We start from the raw sequence: 13,915 nt of genomic DNA on the forward strand, positions 1-13,915 counted from the left end.
AAGGCAAATCATACCTTTTAGCTATTCTTGTTAAGTGCTAGAAAATCAGCTCTGTTTTACTTTGATGGGTGCACTTTATGATTTCTTTAAAAAAGGTGGCAAGACAATCCAAGTGAAGACCCTAGTAAGCAGCTGCCTTTCTACCTGCAGTCAGATAATTAAACTTGCTCTTCCTCCGTACAATTTTGTTGTTTCTTTCACTGTGTTTTGGTATCATGGAGATGGACAATGTCTTGACAAAACATGTAAACTGTAATTCAGAGGTCAAGAAATAGCTGATCTTTTTTTTTAAAGTACAAATAAAACTGTTCAGACAACACATAGCTTCTTACACACAAAAACAAAGCAAAATAAAAGATCACCAAAAAACCAAAGGAAGGAGTAACGATTCATGACAATTTCAGTACCGCAATTATTGGGAGAACAGTTTGCACTGTGATTTTCAACAGAGGCTTACAACGGAAGAACGGCTTACGATGCTTACGTGATTACAGAGGAGAGAGGTATGCCCAGAGGATTAAAAGTGTACATTTACCTAATGTTTGTATAAAAATCCCTGATCAAATGTCCATCTAATTTTTACATACAAAATTTAACCTTAGGACTTTTCTAACTGAGTATACTGATTGAAAGAAAAGCTAATCATTCAGTTGAGTGAAGTACAGTATTTGGCATGGGAAGCACCAGGGTTTCTAGAGCGAACCCTTAGGACATGGAGAAAACCAAAGTACTGGGCTGGTCCAAAATCTCTGTCATGCGGATCCCTACCTCCCCTTCCACTCAGCATCCAGAAATACTCTCAGCTCATGAAACCAACAGATTAAAGTAAAAACAAGTGAACGTTTGACTCTGACTAGGAGGTGACAGAGGGACATAAAAACACTGCTCAGACTTTTAGCAGCAACACAATCTTGGTCTTAATATCCTGAGGTTCAAGGATAGTAAAATATTGCACCAAAATGATAAAAAAAAAAAAAAAATCACAGTTTAAAGAGAATTACTAAAGAAGTGGAATAACAATGGATAACACAGTGACTGCCATCGTATCAGTACACTTATGTCTCTTGAGAGGAATTAACTTTGTGACTTTAAAAAAAATGGTATTTCTGCCTTCTTGATTTTACATTAACTTCAAATACCCTTTGGTATACACATACTAACCTTCATCTAATGCTAACCTTACAAGTTTTGCCCTTAGTCCAGTTTCTGGTTTGGGGATAGGAGAGATAAGACTGCTATAGACAAATGAGCAGAAACTCCAGAGAAGACTTCTCAGGCCTGGAGCTTTAAACCGAATCTGATTCTGATAACACCGTTAGAGGTAGGTAAGAAAAGGCCTTTTCCCCCGCACTGTGCAGTTATCAACGCATCCTAAGGATGCAAGCTTTTTTGTTTTTTTAACCCTTTTTAAAATATGCTCCTAGGTAATTAAGACATGAGGAAAATCAAACATGTACCCTGCTAAAGTATTTAAAGGGGGTTAGGAAGTGGCAACTTCAACAAAATGTGTTATCAAGTTGAAATTCACCTTTCCCCTTTCAACTGACAAGCCTTTTAAGGAACTCATTCTTGGTTTCATAATACTGTAGAGCCAATTTATAAACTACTTCTTAGACTATCACTAGAAGAATGAAAACTGTACTTCATTAGTACCTCCTAAGATCATGACCTCAGAAAAGGATTCTTTTAAGGACCTTCAGTCCTATCAACTATGGTAAGAAATCATGACGATCCTGACACCAGAGGGTCTCGCTTCATATTTAGAGTGGGCCCCTTTCCTGCTCACGCACATTCTTGTGCTGCTACATTCTCTAAAATCAAGTCTCCTCCCAGTATGTCCACATTGCCTCAGCTGCTCCACTTTGAGAAACCTTCTAAAGACAGGCTCACAGTGCTTCCACTCTTCACAGGCACCTTTCTTTCTCCTGGGTTGGCACAGGCACCCCTTCAACTTACTCTATCACCATCTGGACTTTCAGTACATTCTGAGACTTTTCACATCACATATTCATCCCACCGTTCAAAGGGAACACAAGACCACATCACAAACTTGTGCAACAATCCTGTTGGCCAACTGGAAAGTTCTCGTTGCATTTTTTTAACTTCTTCCACCTTCGGTCTTGGCGTTATGTTCTTAAGCTCATCCTCCCTCCCTGTTCCCCCAAAAGCAGGGGAAGAACCAACATTCTAATTGGATGATGAGCACAGTGACTTCTGAAACATGTTCAAAGAATGAAGGAAACAGGCTGGGTCTCCTCTACATCACTAGGATGTGGATCAACCTGTAAAAATGAGCAGACCGAGATTAATACTGCAATGTTCTTTAACACAACTATAGAATCTATTGCTAATTACATGATGATAGCTAAGCCAAGCTGCTCAAAGCTACTATGAAGAAGCCCCAAAGACTTCTAAGTTCTAAGAATACTATTAAGTTCTCTGTATTCCGGGTCCTTAAAGGCAATTCATGGTACTCTACATGCATGCTAGAAAATACCAAGAAAATACTGCAAAATGTGATAAATGGACCAGTGATAATTTATCATCATCATGATAGAAAATTGTCGTATGTATCTTTTAATAACTGGGAATCAACAACGGATACAGGGTTATTTACAAACAGAACAGCACAAGCCTAGTTTTCTTGTAATGTGTTTACCTCTGAATAAAGTGGTGGAGGCTGAAATCGGAATTCCTGGATGCAGGCAAACATCGGACAGCATGACTCTCCCTCACAGTTAGGGGGCTGAGGGTAAGGAGGAACGTGTTGAGAGAATTCTTCCTCCGACACCACGTCTGCATAATTTGGTGGTGCTGAAAAAAAAACCAAACAACAAACAAAAAAAACCAGTTGGATCTAAGAAATCCAGGCAGAAACTAATTACGTTAATGTCTACTGAACTCTGATAAAAATAAGAAATTTAGCTTAATTTGAAAATAAAACAAATGGTATTCTTCCCTCTAATCAGGAAGCTTTTATGCCCATTACAACAAAAAGTATTCAATGGATTCTGTTTTTATTAAGTACTACACAAACAGTGGGACATGACTGAGCGACTCAACTGAACTGAACACTGATTCTATTCTACTCTCTTGAGTTCCATACGTTACAGTCTAGGTAAAAAAAAAAAAAAAGTCATGAAATGTGGCTACAAAAAATACATACATAACAAACCATACTCTGATTATTTTTCATTGCTGCTGCTGCTGCTGCTGCTGCTAGGCCGCTTCAGTCGTGTCTGACTCTGCGACCCCAGAGACGGCAGCCCACCAGGCTCCCCAGTCCCTAGGATTCTCCAGGCAAGAACACTGGAGTGGGTTGCCATTTCCTTCTCCAATGCATGAAAGTGAAAAGTGAAAGTGAAGTCGCTCAGTCATGTCTGGCTTTTAGCTACCCCATGGACTGCAGCCCATTATTTACCTATTATAAACAGCAGTTGGGAGATGTGGATGGTATTTCTGGACGTGCCATTGGGAATTCTGTGTCTTGGCTAGGCTAAACTCTCAAGTCCCTGCCTAGAATAATGTTTGCTGATTTTTAGTAATAAGAAGAGTGAGGACAGTCACAGTGGAAGTAGCAATTATCATCTGAGCACTTTCTATCTTGTATGTGCTGCTCTTACATACTCTGTATGTGTGACTTCATCATGAAAGAACCTCAAAACATCTTACCTTCGGGCTGTTCCGGCAGAGTCAGTGTCAACCAGCTCATATCCATAATGAACTGGCTGGCAACGCTGGAGTTTCTGCTGCCAAAACCATTGTATGGAACTGTGCCAATCACTAACGGCAACTCAAGCATCAACTTTTTAGCACCAGGAATGTGAATGTATACCTAATACGCCAAAGACCAAAACAACAACAAGAGAGAGAGAGGCACAAATGTAAGTTAAACCTTATAGTGAGTAACCCAATTATTTTTTCATAAAAAAAGCTTCTTTTGTCTGCTACTATTCCCAACACGATCGCAAACTGTCCTGACAGAATAAAATGAGCAAACCGAATGAAGAGCCCACAAAATACAGAGAACGCTCTGTGCTGGAGAACTGCATCCTGAACACACTTCACTGTCAGTGAGCATGGCTCACACAAAACCACAGGAAGTTAAGGACACATCTTCACCGTAAGAGCAGCCCTGACAGCACCTTCGTTCTCCCACCTTAATTAAACCCCTCAGGGGGCTAGTTTTTGATGAAAAAACAGAAGAGATCCTCTACTTCATAATCTGTTGTGACACTGACATAAAAGGACATCTCTCGGGGGCACAGCACCGGGCCTGACTCCACGCCCGTGTCTCACGCCCCCCGGGCTCCGCACTCACGGCTAAGGAGTAGTGCACGCGGATGATGCAGCAGTCCAGGATGGACGGGGTCACGGGTGGGATCTTGAGGGTCTTCCCATTCCAGGTGTCAGTGCTTCCGGAGGCGATGTGGTTCCCGCGCACGTTGGCCACCATGAGCCGCACGGTCTTCGTCTTCCCGCTGGCCAGGTACGTCTGAGTCTGGAAAATGGCAGCTTTGGGAACAATCAGACGAGAGGAACAATTCTCTATTTCTGCATAGATCGGAATAGCTTCTCCTAAAAAGAAAACAGAAACACCTTCAGAGACTCTTCAGGAAGTTCTCACCACGGTGGAACAGAGCCGTCCCTGACGCAAGCTGAAATGTGGCAATGTGACTTTAAGAAATTGAGAGGCCTCATGGAAAAATTTACCCTGCAAATCTGAGTCAGAGAAAAGAAAATTCACTGCAGCTTGTGCAGATAATGTTTTCTAATTATTCCATGATTCACTTTTCTAATGTAGCAATATTAGGCTACCAGTTCTAAAGATCTATAAATGACCATGATCTATAAAAATTGAGAGAAGATATACAAATAAATGATTTAGTACTATCTTAAGTACCAAACTCATCAATGCTTAACAAAATCTGCCCGAAAAAAGAACAAAGTTTGCACTTTAGGAACAGATGTTAAGCAGTGGATGGCGTAAACAAGTTTCACACCCACATTATACACCCACTGTCATACTATCCCATACCACCCTCGTCTCCAACCAGCCAGAACCCTGGAGCAGGGCCATATCCACTGGATGGAAATGGGCCTTTCACAGATGGTTGTTCTGATACCAATCTGACTGTTAAAGAGTGTCAACGTTCTACATTTTAGCCCTGTGTGTACAATTCCCAGCACGGAGTCAGAATGCCTAACAGTATTTTCATACAACAACAGCTCTCTTCCAAGCAACATTGCTTGGAATAGTCTTCTGCAACATTAAAATAAATGCTGGCATCTTCTCATTTTGGTGTTAGTCTTAGTTATGAACGTACCAGGACTGAAGTCAGAAATACTAGGATCATTGGGATCTACTCATCTATTTATAAATATTTAAATATCAATGATTTATACTAGAATCATATTACTCATGTTTTAAAATAATATATACTTCATTAATCACAAAACATATTATTCAGAATTGTTTTCAATTAGCTAATTAACGAATCTTGCATTTGGAATTTTAGACAGTTTGCTTACCGTTGCAGTATCCCTTTCTTTCAATTTTGGCACTCAGCGAGACTGGACCAGAAGTGAAAAACCAACAGCCAACCATTTTCTCTTGAGTTTTCAATACAGGGGTCTTTAAAAGTTCAAATAATAAAATTACTTAAATTGATCTAGAAAATTCATACAACTTATGTCATTTTTTTAAATAAAATAGCTGTAGAGAAATGTCTTCCAAAAAACAAATCAACCTTTTTTATCTTCTTGTGACATTTTATGCAACATACTGAAAGAAAGCATTAAAAAATCATTCCCTTTTCAGGAAAACTAAGTGAATTTTCCGATTCAAATTAGGGTGACAGCATGCTATTTTATTCTATATTTTCACTGTGTTTCTGGGAAATGAACATCATCCTTTAAAAAAGCAATCAGAACCTAACTGTAGCAGTCCCTATTAACATGACAGAACTACCTTTTCTAAAAAAAAGAGTTTAGGTGTAGATCAGGAGGAGAAACTGCATATAAATCAATAGCCAGAATGTTCCATTTGTCTTGGAGTTTAAAATGTTGAATAAGCAAACAGCCTTTTGTCCTTACTTCAAATGCATTATTAGGCAGAAATTTCAAGGGTACTTAGAATAATTTGGGGCTTCTGTGTTATGGCAGTACAACAACACACCAATGTAATGGATCTAAAGGATTATTGAACTCACCACCCCACTTTCTATTCTACATCAGCAAAAAAAAAAAAAAAAAACGAGGTTTAAAATACTCAGTTTACAAGAGGCACAAGCCAAAATTCACTGTAAAACCCAAAGTTGCAATATATAGCTTTTTAATTGTTGAAGGATAATAAAGGATAATTAGCATTTCTTTTTGCAAAAAAAAAAAAAAATTTAAATTATTTGCCACAATGGCCCCATAAATTAATTAGAATTAGAATTACTTAACCACCCAATTCTAAGTAGTTTTTAAAAACACAAGGCAGTTATTAGCATCATCAATTTTCAAAATAGGTGTTGAACAGGTGATAAGTCACAGCTAAAAGCTGGGTCAGGCTATTGCATGATTTTGGCTGCAAGGGATCATGCAGCTAGGCTTATCTGTTACATTTTCATAATAATTTCATAACAAGAGTAAATTCTATTTTATTTTTGTATGAAAATAGAGTTAAACAACTTTTAACTCCTATTTTGTTTTTTTTTTTCCTCTTATCTTTAAAAACACTGGCTAGAAAGAGGAAACCTCCAGTACTAAAAATATATCTTTGCAACATCAGTATCATGATGGAAAGTTTAAATTATTAAGTAAAAAAAAAAATCATTCATTCATATTTAAATGAAGAACCATTAGGTCCTTACTAGCTATCATGAAAGTACAAGGTATAATTTTATATTATTTTGATAATATGGGTCTAGATAAAAGAATCTACCTCATTAGCTCCCATCTTGCCTATTCTGTTGTTACTTACAGCCTGATCTTTCTTATCAGCCTACAGTATTTCTGGTGATTATTAGAAGTTCAATGCTTTAATGCAGCCAAATCTGTCATAAGGAAATGAGAAGTGAAAGGAAGTCCAGAGCAGCTGCACATACTCACTTAGCGTTAGAAAATGACATGCAAAATGCACGGAGACACAGCATAATGGCCTGAGCGTCAATAACAGGCTGAGCGTGATTAGTACTCTTCCGTAATTACTGTTCCTCACCCTGCTATTAGGGAAGAGTTTAGAATACCACAGCCCTGGGACTGTGGCTGCTCTGAGAAAAGTAACTACTCTGTGTGCGCGCATTATTATTATTAAGCCTTATTAATGCATTTCGAGCCCATGTAACTTTTTGGCAAAAGAAGCCCTGAAAAACAGGGACACAATCAAGAGTATTACCGCACACAATTTGTAATTTGCCCGACTTAGAATCATATATTTATAGTGAACGCATATGGGTTATAAGATTACATCAAAAAGTGACAGGATAGGCGGCCACTAGACTTGCTAAATGCAGGGATGATGGCCGAAAGCAAAAAGAGGGGCAGAGGAAGGGAGGGCAGAAGAACGTACTAGCAACGCTGGTGTGTTGACATCGATGTGACTGACGACCTGGAGTTCCCGCTTAACGCTCTGATCAGGTGCCTGGGGTCGTTCCAAAATCGCTCTCACACAGTACTGAATGCTTCCATATTTCCCAGTGAAGGAGGTTACCAAAGGTCTGCAAGAAACCGAAGACGTGATATTTAAAGTTTCTTTTTCAGTTCAAAACAGGAAAAAGCTCTTAAAAGTGTTGTAGTGGTGGTTTAGTCGCTCAGTTGTGACTCTGTGATCCCATGGACTGTAACCTGCCAGGCTCCTCTGTCCATGGGATTTTCTGGAGTGGATTGCCATTTCCTTCCCCAGAGGATCTTCCCCACCCAGGGACCAAACCTGTGTTTTCTGCTTGGCAGGCAGATTCTTTACCACTAATCCATGTGGCTGCTGTTGCTAAGTCATTTCAGTCGTGTCCGAATCTGTGCAACCCATAGACGGCAGCCCACCAGGCTCCCCTGTCCCTGGGATTCTCCAGGCAAAAACACTGGAGTGGGTTGCCATTTCCTTCTCCAGTGCATGAAAGTGGAAAGTGAAAGTGAAGTCGCTCAGTCGTGTCCAACTCTTAGCGACCCATGGACTGCAGCCTGCCAGGCTCCTCCATCCATGGGATTTTCCAGGCAAGAGTACTGGAGTGGGGTGCCATTGCCTTCTCCGATTCATGGGGAAAACCCCTTAAATTAAGTGTCAGTTTTGTTTAAAAAAAGAGAGGTAACAGGGGTGGGATCTATCAGAGGTTACTTATGATAAATATTTACACCTGAGTGTTAGAAGCTACTCAGTAACCATACAATGTACAGACACCTTCCAGGGAAAGAAAACCCCCAAAGCTACACAGTTTCACTTACTCAGATGGAAGTTGAAAACTAAAAGGAAATTCATGTTTTCCAGGCTGTAGTAAGAGGATGCCTTCCCCTAAAAAAGACAATATATTTTTATTTAAGTTTCATATTAGATCAACAATTGTCAGTATAAATCATAATTTTTTTAAAGGGAGGTTTTCCTGGCTGTACCACTGAATATACTTCAAAAAGTACGTTAACCTGAGATTTAGAGAATTATTGATAAATTTTGAGTCAACTTTTACCAAGCTCAATTTCAAATTACATATATATGTGTATATATACATATATGCTATCTGCAAATAGACCAATTACATAATTGCCATCAAGTACCAGAGCTCCCACATACATATGTATGTATACACAACCATACATACCTATATATAGTATTTATTTTCCCCACTTGTATACTAGCATGAGTATAACCTGAGATACAAATATTACATAGGACCCAAAACTAATTTAGAAAAAAACCAGATCTATTTATTTTAGACTACTCTTTGGGCAGAGCTGGAAAAGGAGGTGAAAAATTTCTTTGTTGTGTTATGAATATTGGGTATAATACTTAACAGCCAATTCAACAGGACCAGTTATTAGGCAGGAATCAGTACTGATCAATAGAGAATGTTGTTTCACTTGGGATAGAGAGGTGCAGATGGCCAGAACTCCTTCCTCCTGCTCTGGGGTCAGTTGGCCCCATTTCGTTTCAAACAGCTTACCCCTGACCATGAGAAAGCTGGGAGGCAGGCTGTGGATGGACTGAGCAAGGTCAGAGGCACTGCTGGAGTGCCGACTGAGTGCAGACTCTCGGCCAGCTTCAAAGCCAACGCCAGGGATGTCAGTGTTGGTCGGGTGGCTCCCCAGAGACCTATAAACGTTCCCTTCATTCTGTGTGCACAGATCCAAGTACAGAACTAAATCTCCCAAGGGTGGGGTGACTGAGATGAAAAAAGTGCAGCACAGGCTGAGCACTTTCTCTGAGATTTGCCTGGTCAGTTGATACTAAAATGGAGATTTCTATTGTAGCCATTCATTAAAAAAATTTTAAAGGTGAAAAATCACTAGTGAAATGGGATAATTTTTCACTTAAATAGTTAATAGGTCTTAGAACTTAATAGTCTAAGCCCTTCATCAATTCAGTTAATATTTCAACCCCATACTTTTGAAAGTTGTGTTAGTCATTCGGTCATATCTGACTCTTTGCCACCCTACAGACTATGGCCTGCCAGGCTCTTCTGTTCATGGGACTCTCAGGCAGGAATTCTGGAGTGGATAGCCGTTCCCTTCTCCAGGGCATCTTCCTGACCCAGGGATCAAGCCTGGGACTCCTGCACTGAAGGCAGATTCTTTACTATCTGAGCCACCAGGGAGGCCCTTCTCAGTTTCAACCTTTTACTTTTAGAAAAAGGGAATGCGTCATTGGCTCATTAAATCTCCTAACTCTATCTCCGATTTTCAATGTGTGATATATAAGGTGCAAAAAATCGTAACAGCATTTGCCACTTACAGTCATTCAGATAGAGTATAAAGGTGGTTAACTTGGAGGCAAAGTGATAAGTCACAGGGACATGTTAGATGTTAATGACACATTAAATAATAGTGACAGAGTGAGTCCCAGGGCTCAAGGGTGTCTGGGGCCACTCTACAAGCCCCAGCACCAGAAGGCAGGAAAGCCTCTCCACTCTGTAACTATCAAGTACTAGGCTCAAGGAATCCCGATACTCCTGAGACCTGGGCTAATGTTCCAAATTGTAATCATCAGATAACTGAACACAATAAAGTACTTAAAATGTTTAAAGATGTGGATTTCATTACATCCAAAATTTACAGTGATTGTCAGGTACAAAGCTGATACAAAGCTAAGTAACTTCAATCTCCAAATAAACCTTGGGAGGAAAGATGGCTACAGACACTTGTATGCAATGACCCTAGGCTGTAAACTCCAGGAGTTGGGGATGGACAGGGAGGCCTGGCGTGCTGCGATTCATGGGGTTGCAAAGACTTGGACACAACTGAGCAACTGAACTGAACTGAATGACCCTAGGATGCCCAGTCTGTTGTTGGGGTTGGGGTGAGGGTGGGGGGTGGGGTGGGGAGGGAACCATCTCCGCAGTTGATGTAAGCGGTTGGCATGGAGACAAGGGTTAGGTGAAGGGAAGGGCATTGCAGGCAAGTGTGAAGAACAGAGCTGTGCAGGACATTGGAAGAGAATAAGAGAGATGAAGTTCTCTCTTCAGAGAAAAAACAAATAGGAACCAGAACATTTAAAATGACTCTGACGTACACCCGTGGCGGATTCATGTCGATGTATGGCAAAAGCAATACAATATTGTAAAATAATTAGCCTCCAATTAAAATAAGTAAATTTATATTAAAAAAAAATAAAATGACTTTGAACTGCCTCAAAACATAAAAAGGAAAAAAAAATGTTCAGAAAGTTGGGTAGCTGAGCTGGTAAAGAATCCTCCTGCAATGCAGGAGACCCTGGTTCAATATCTGGGTTGGGAAGTTCCACTGGAGAAGGGATAGGCTACCCACTCCAGTATTCTGGGACTTCCCTGGTGCCTCAGATGGTAAACAATCTGCCTGCAATGCAGGAGACTTGGGTTCAATCCCTGGGTTGGGAAGATTCCCCTGGAGGAGGGCATGGCAACCCATTTCAGTATTCTTTCCTGGAGAATCTCCAAAGGACAGAGGAGCTAGGCAGGATACACCCCATGTCTCCATGGGGTCACAAAGAGTTGGACATGACTGAGTGACTAAGCGCACAGCACAGCACTGGAATAAAATCTTTGCTTGCTTTCTTCTTCTTTATTAACTTTTAATTAAGAAGGTCCATAAACTGAATCATGTGTCCATTTTGCTCTCAAGGTTTACTGCTTTATGCAATGAGACCTACAGTGTCACAAGATGCTTCATTCACTCATGTTCCTCAGCCCAAGCGCATAATTCAGGGCACTGGTGAGTCCTGAGCTACCAGACCAACACAGAGGCAGAGCCTGGAGCTCAAAGGTTGAGGAATGTACACAAGGTCATCCTCCTGGTGTGCCGCCAACATGTGAAACCAACTCTCTGATGTGTCTTGTTTTTCTACCATTATTACTGATAAAAATATGAAGAAAATCAACCACCAAGACAGCAAGTAGTTAGATTAACAAGGCTAACAAATTATCCAGTACATTTTTTGAAAACACATCCCATAGCCTAGATTTCAAAAAATCTCTTCAGGTGACTGAAATTCAGCTAGATTTTGAAATTAAACAAACCTAAGAATCTACAGCTATATAATGTTGTTAACTTCTCTCAGATTATAGATACTAGGTTTTTTTTCCCCCTCTATTAAGTCAACTAAAATAGACTTATGATTTTACTTTTCGCCAGTGTTTGTTACTGTATGTTCTAAAATAAGCTAAGATTTTTCAGGTTGTCTAGAATGAGCCATTCTACTTCATCAGAATGACAAAAAATCTGACTTGTGAATCAGAACACTATTTAATAGTATTTCACCAAAGCGTTTTTCCCATTGCAAATCCCAGGTCTAACTTCTATTAATCTTACATCTATTTATTCAGTAGTTATGGGCACAGACATACAAGCAGTTCAAAATCGTGGACAAAAACTCAGTAGTTACGGACACAGAGAGTCTGAAGTCCTGGACAAAACCCAGTTACTTCCCTCTTCCATTGCCCTTGACTCCAGTCAGCCATCTTGAAAATCTGTGTTGTCTGTTACCTTTGGGGAAGGCCTGTGTGGGCTGATTCTGGAAACCATACTGATGAAAGGGCATAGAGCAAGAAAGAACTGTCACCTAACATACTGAATTTATTAATCCCAGAGAGGGCTTTGGTTCACATGTGCTTTCCTCACTGAAGTTTTTGGAATTAGTTGATGCTCACATAAAGATTTAACTGTGAACAGTCTACTGTTCCATAGCAGGACAAGGCAAAACTGCATTTACTCTTAATTTCTGTATAATACATAGCAAAGGGTAAACACTGATACACTGCATTTCATTCTTCAACAGCTGAGTCTACATCACTGTTTCATTTTACAGATAAATGCTGAAGCTGATGAGGCAAAAAGGTAAACAGTTTAAAGGAGCTCCTCAACTAAAAAAAAGACTAAGACTCACTGTCCCTGGTATTTTAAGGGAATCTATTTTTGCACCGAACATTAACGGAATCCATGCTGTGAATTTTCACAGGGGTACTTCTGGAAAATCCTACACTATTAACAACTTCAGAAGCAGGGTCATTATTCCTCCACAAACTCTTTCAGTGGCCAGCTCCCACTGTAACTCAAGGTTTATGGGAGGTGTAAGGAAGGAAGAAGATGCAAAGAGAACAAAAAGAAGAGAAGGATAAAGACAAAGGTAGAACTCTTAAACCCGCTCCCCAAAAGGGGGGGATCCCAGGATGATGGATCAAGTCACAAAGCACTTCCTTTGAACTCCTAATGCTCAGGGAACGACTTCCCTCCTAAGATTTGAGCTTTTTGCTAACTCATCATGAAGCAAGAAGGATGCGAGTTGGGGGTTGATGGCGGGGCAGGGGGGAATGCCGGTGAAGGGAAGGCCCGTAAAACACCGGGCACATCAGGACAGACTGGTTCTGCCCTCCATTCCTTAGGCCACAAGGAACAGGACCTAGAGCCCCAGATCCTGGTTCCCATGGCAACGGCTCACTCCCACAGCCTGCCTAGGCGGTCCTGGGACCCCGATGCAGCTCAACGCCCAGCGAGGCAGGGGCGGGGCGCCAGGTGGAGAGGAGAACCTTCTCCCCGGGGTTGTGAGGTGGGGGTGCGCAGGCATTGTTGCTCGCCCGCCACAGCCCCCAAAGGGATGCTGGGCCACCCTGCGAGCGGACCCCACCCCCAGAAACCTCCCCCCCCCCCCCCAGCCCCCTGGCCGGCGGGCATCCCCCGGAGCGCTCCTTCCCCGTCCCCGCTGGCCCCTCTCCCAGGCCGGGGTCGGCGCTCACCGGCCGGGGGCTCACGCAGGCTGAGGCACACGTTGAGGTACTCCACCTCCGAGGCGGCCGCAGGGGCAGCGGCACCAGCGCTCGACCCCCAGGAGGCGGTGGCGCGGCCCTGGGCCTCCAGACGCAGCGCGCGCAGGGCCACCGGCTCGGCCGCCTCCAGCAGCACGTGTCCAGCCACGGTCTCGCCACTCGAGTAGCAGCCCTTACGCTCGTCCTCGAACACCAGACCCAGGCTCTTCACGCGGCCCTCGGAGCCCGCCGCCGCTGCCGCGGACCCCGCCTCGCCGCCCATCCTACCGGGCGACGCGGCCGCGCCGAGGCGGTCGGCAACGGCCCGGAGCCGGGGTCGCGAGCCGAGCGGCACCGCTGTCACGGGCGCCAGGCGCACGCCGCGGGCCCCCGTGCCCGCCGTGCGCTGCCCGGTGGAGCCCCGGCGCGCCGTAGGGCCTGTCGCTTTAACAAACCCAGCTGGCGAAGGCGAGGGGCCGGGACAGCCCACCCCCGGCGCACTCCCA

At 42.4% G+C, this 13,915-nt stretch overlaps 1 protein-coding gene across 1 annotated transcript; it reads right to left on the bottom strand.

Annotated features, from left to right (window-relative positions):
* Positions 1–926: 926 nt before the first annotated feature.
* Positions 927–13,692, bottom strand: ARRDC4 (arrestin domain containing 4). Its single transcript, NM_001192034.2, has 8 exons — positions 13,401–13,692; positions 8,428–8,494; positions 7,559–7,706; positions 5,533–5,635; positions 4,322–4,578; positions 3,673–3,835; positions 2,660–2,814; positions 927–2,282 (listed from the first exon to the last, which is right to left on the bottom strand). The coding sequence occupies exons 1-8, from the start codon at positions 13,690–13,692 to the stop codon at positions 2,226–2,228; spliced, it is 1,242 nt and encodes a 413-aa protein (NP_001178963.1). The 3' UTR covers positions 927–2,225.
* Positions 13,693–13,915: the final 223 nt, after the last annotated feature.

This window comes from Bos taurus, chromosome 21 (genome assembly GCF_002263795.3).
Source record: "Bos taurus isolate L1 Dominette 01449 registration number 42190680 breed Hereford chromosome 21, ARS-UCD2.0, whole genome shotgun sequence".
In the NCBI taxonomy this organism is placed as follows: Eukaryota; Metazoa; Chordata; class Mammalia; order Artiodactyla; family Bovidae; genus Bos; species Bos taurus.

Excerpts from the sequence above, each read along its gene's own strand:
- ARRDC4 (NM_001192034.2), bottom strand. The coding sequence starts at position 13,692 with ATGGGCGGCGAGGCGGGGTCCGCGGCAGCGGCGGCGGGCTCCGAGGGC. Across the intron at positions 5,636-7,558 it reads TCAACACACCAGCGTTGCTA|ACCCCTGTATTGAAAACTCA; the intron begins GTACGTTCTTCT and ends GAACTTTTAAAG. Across the intron at positions 2,815-3,672 it reads TCTGCCGGAACAGCCCGAAG|CACCACCAAATTATGCAGAC; the intron begins GTAAGATGTTTT and ends TTTTTTTTTCAG.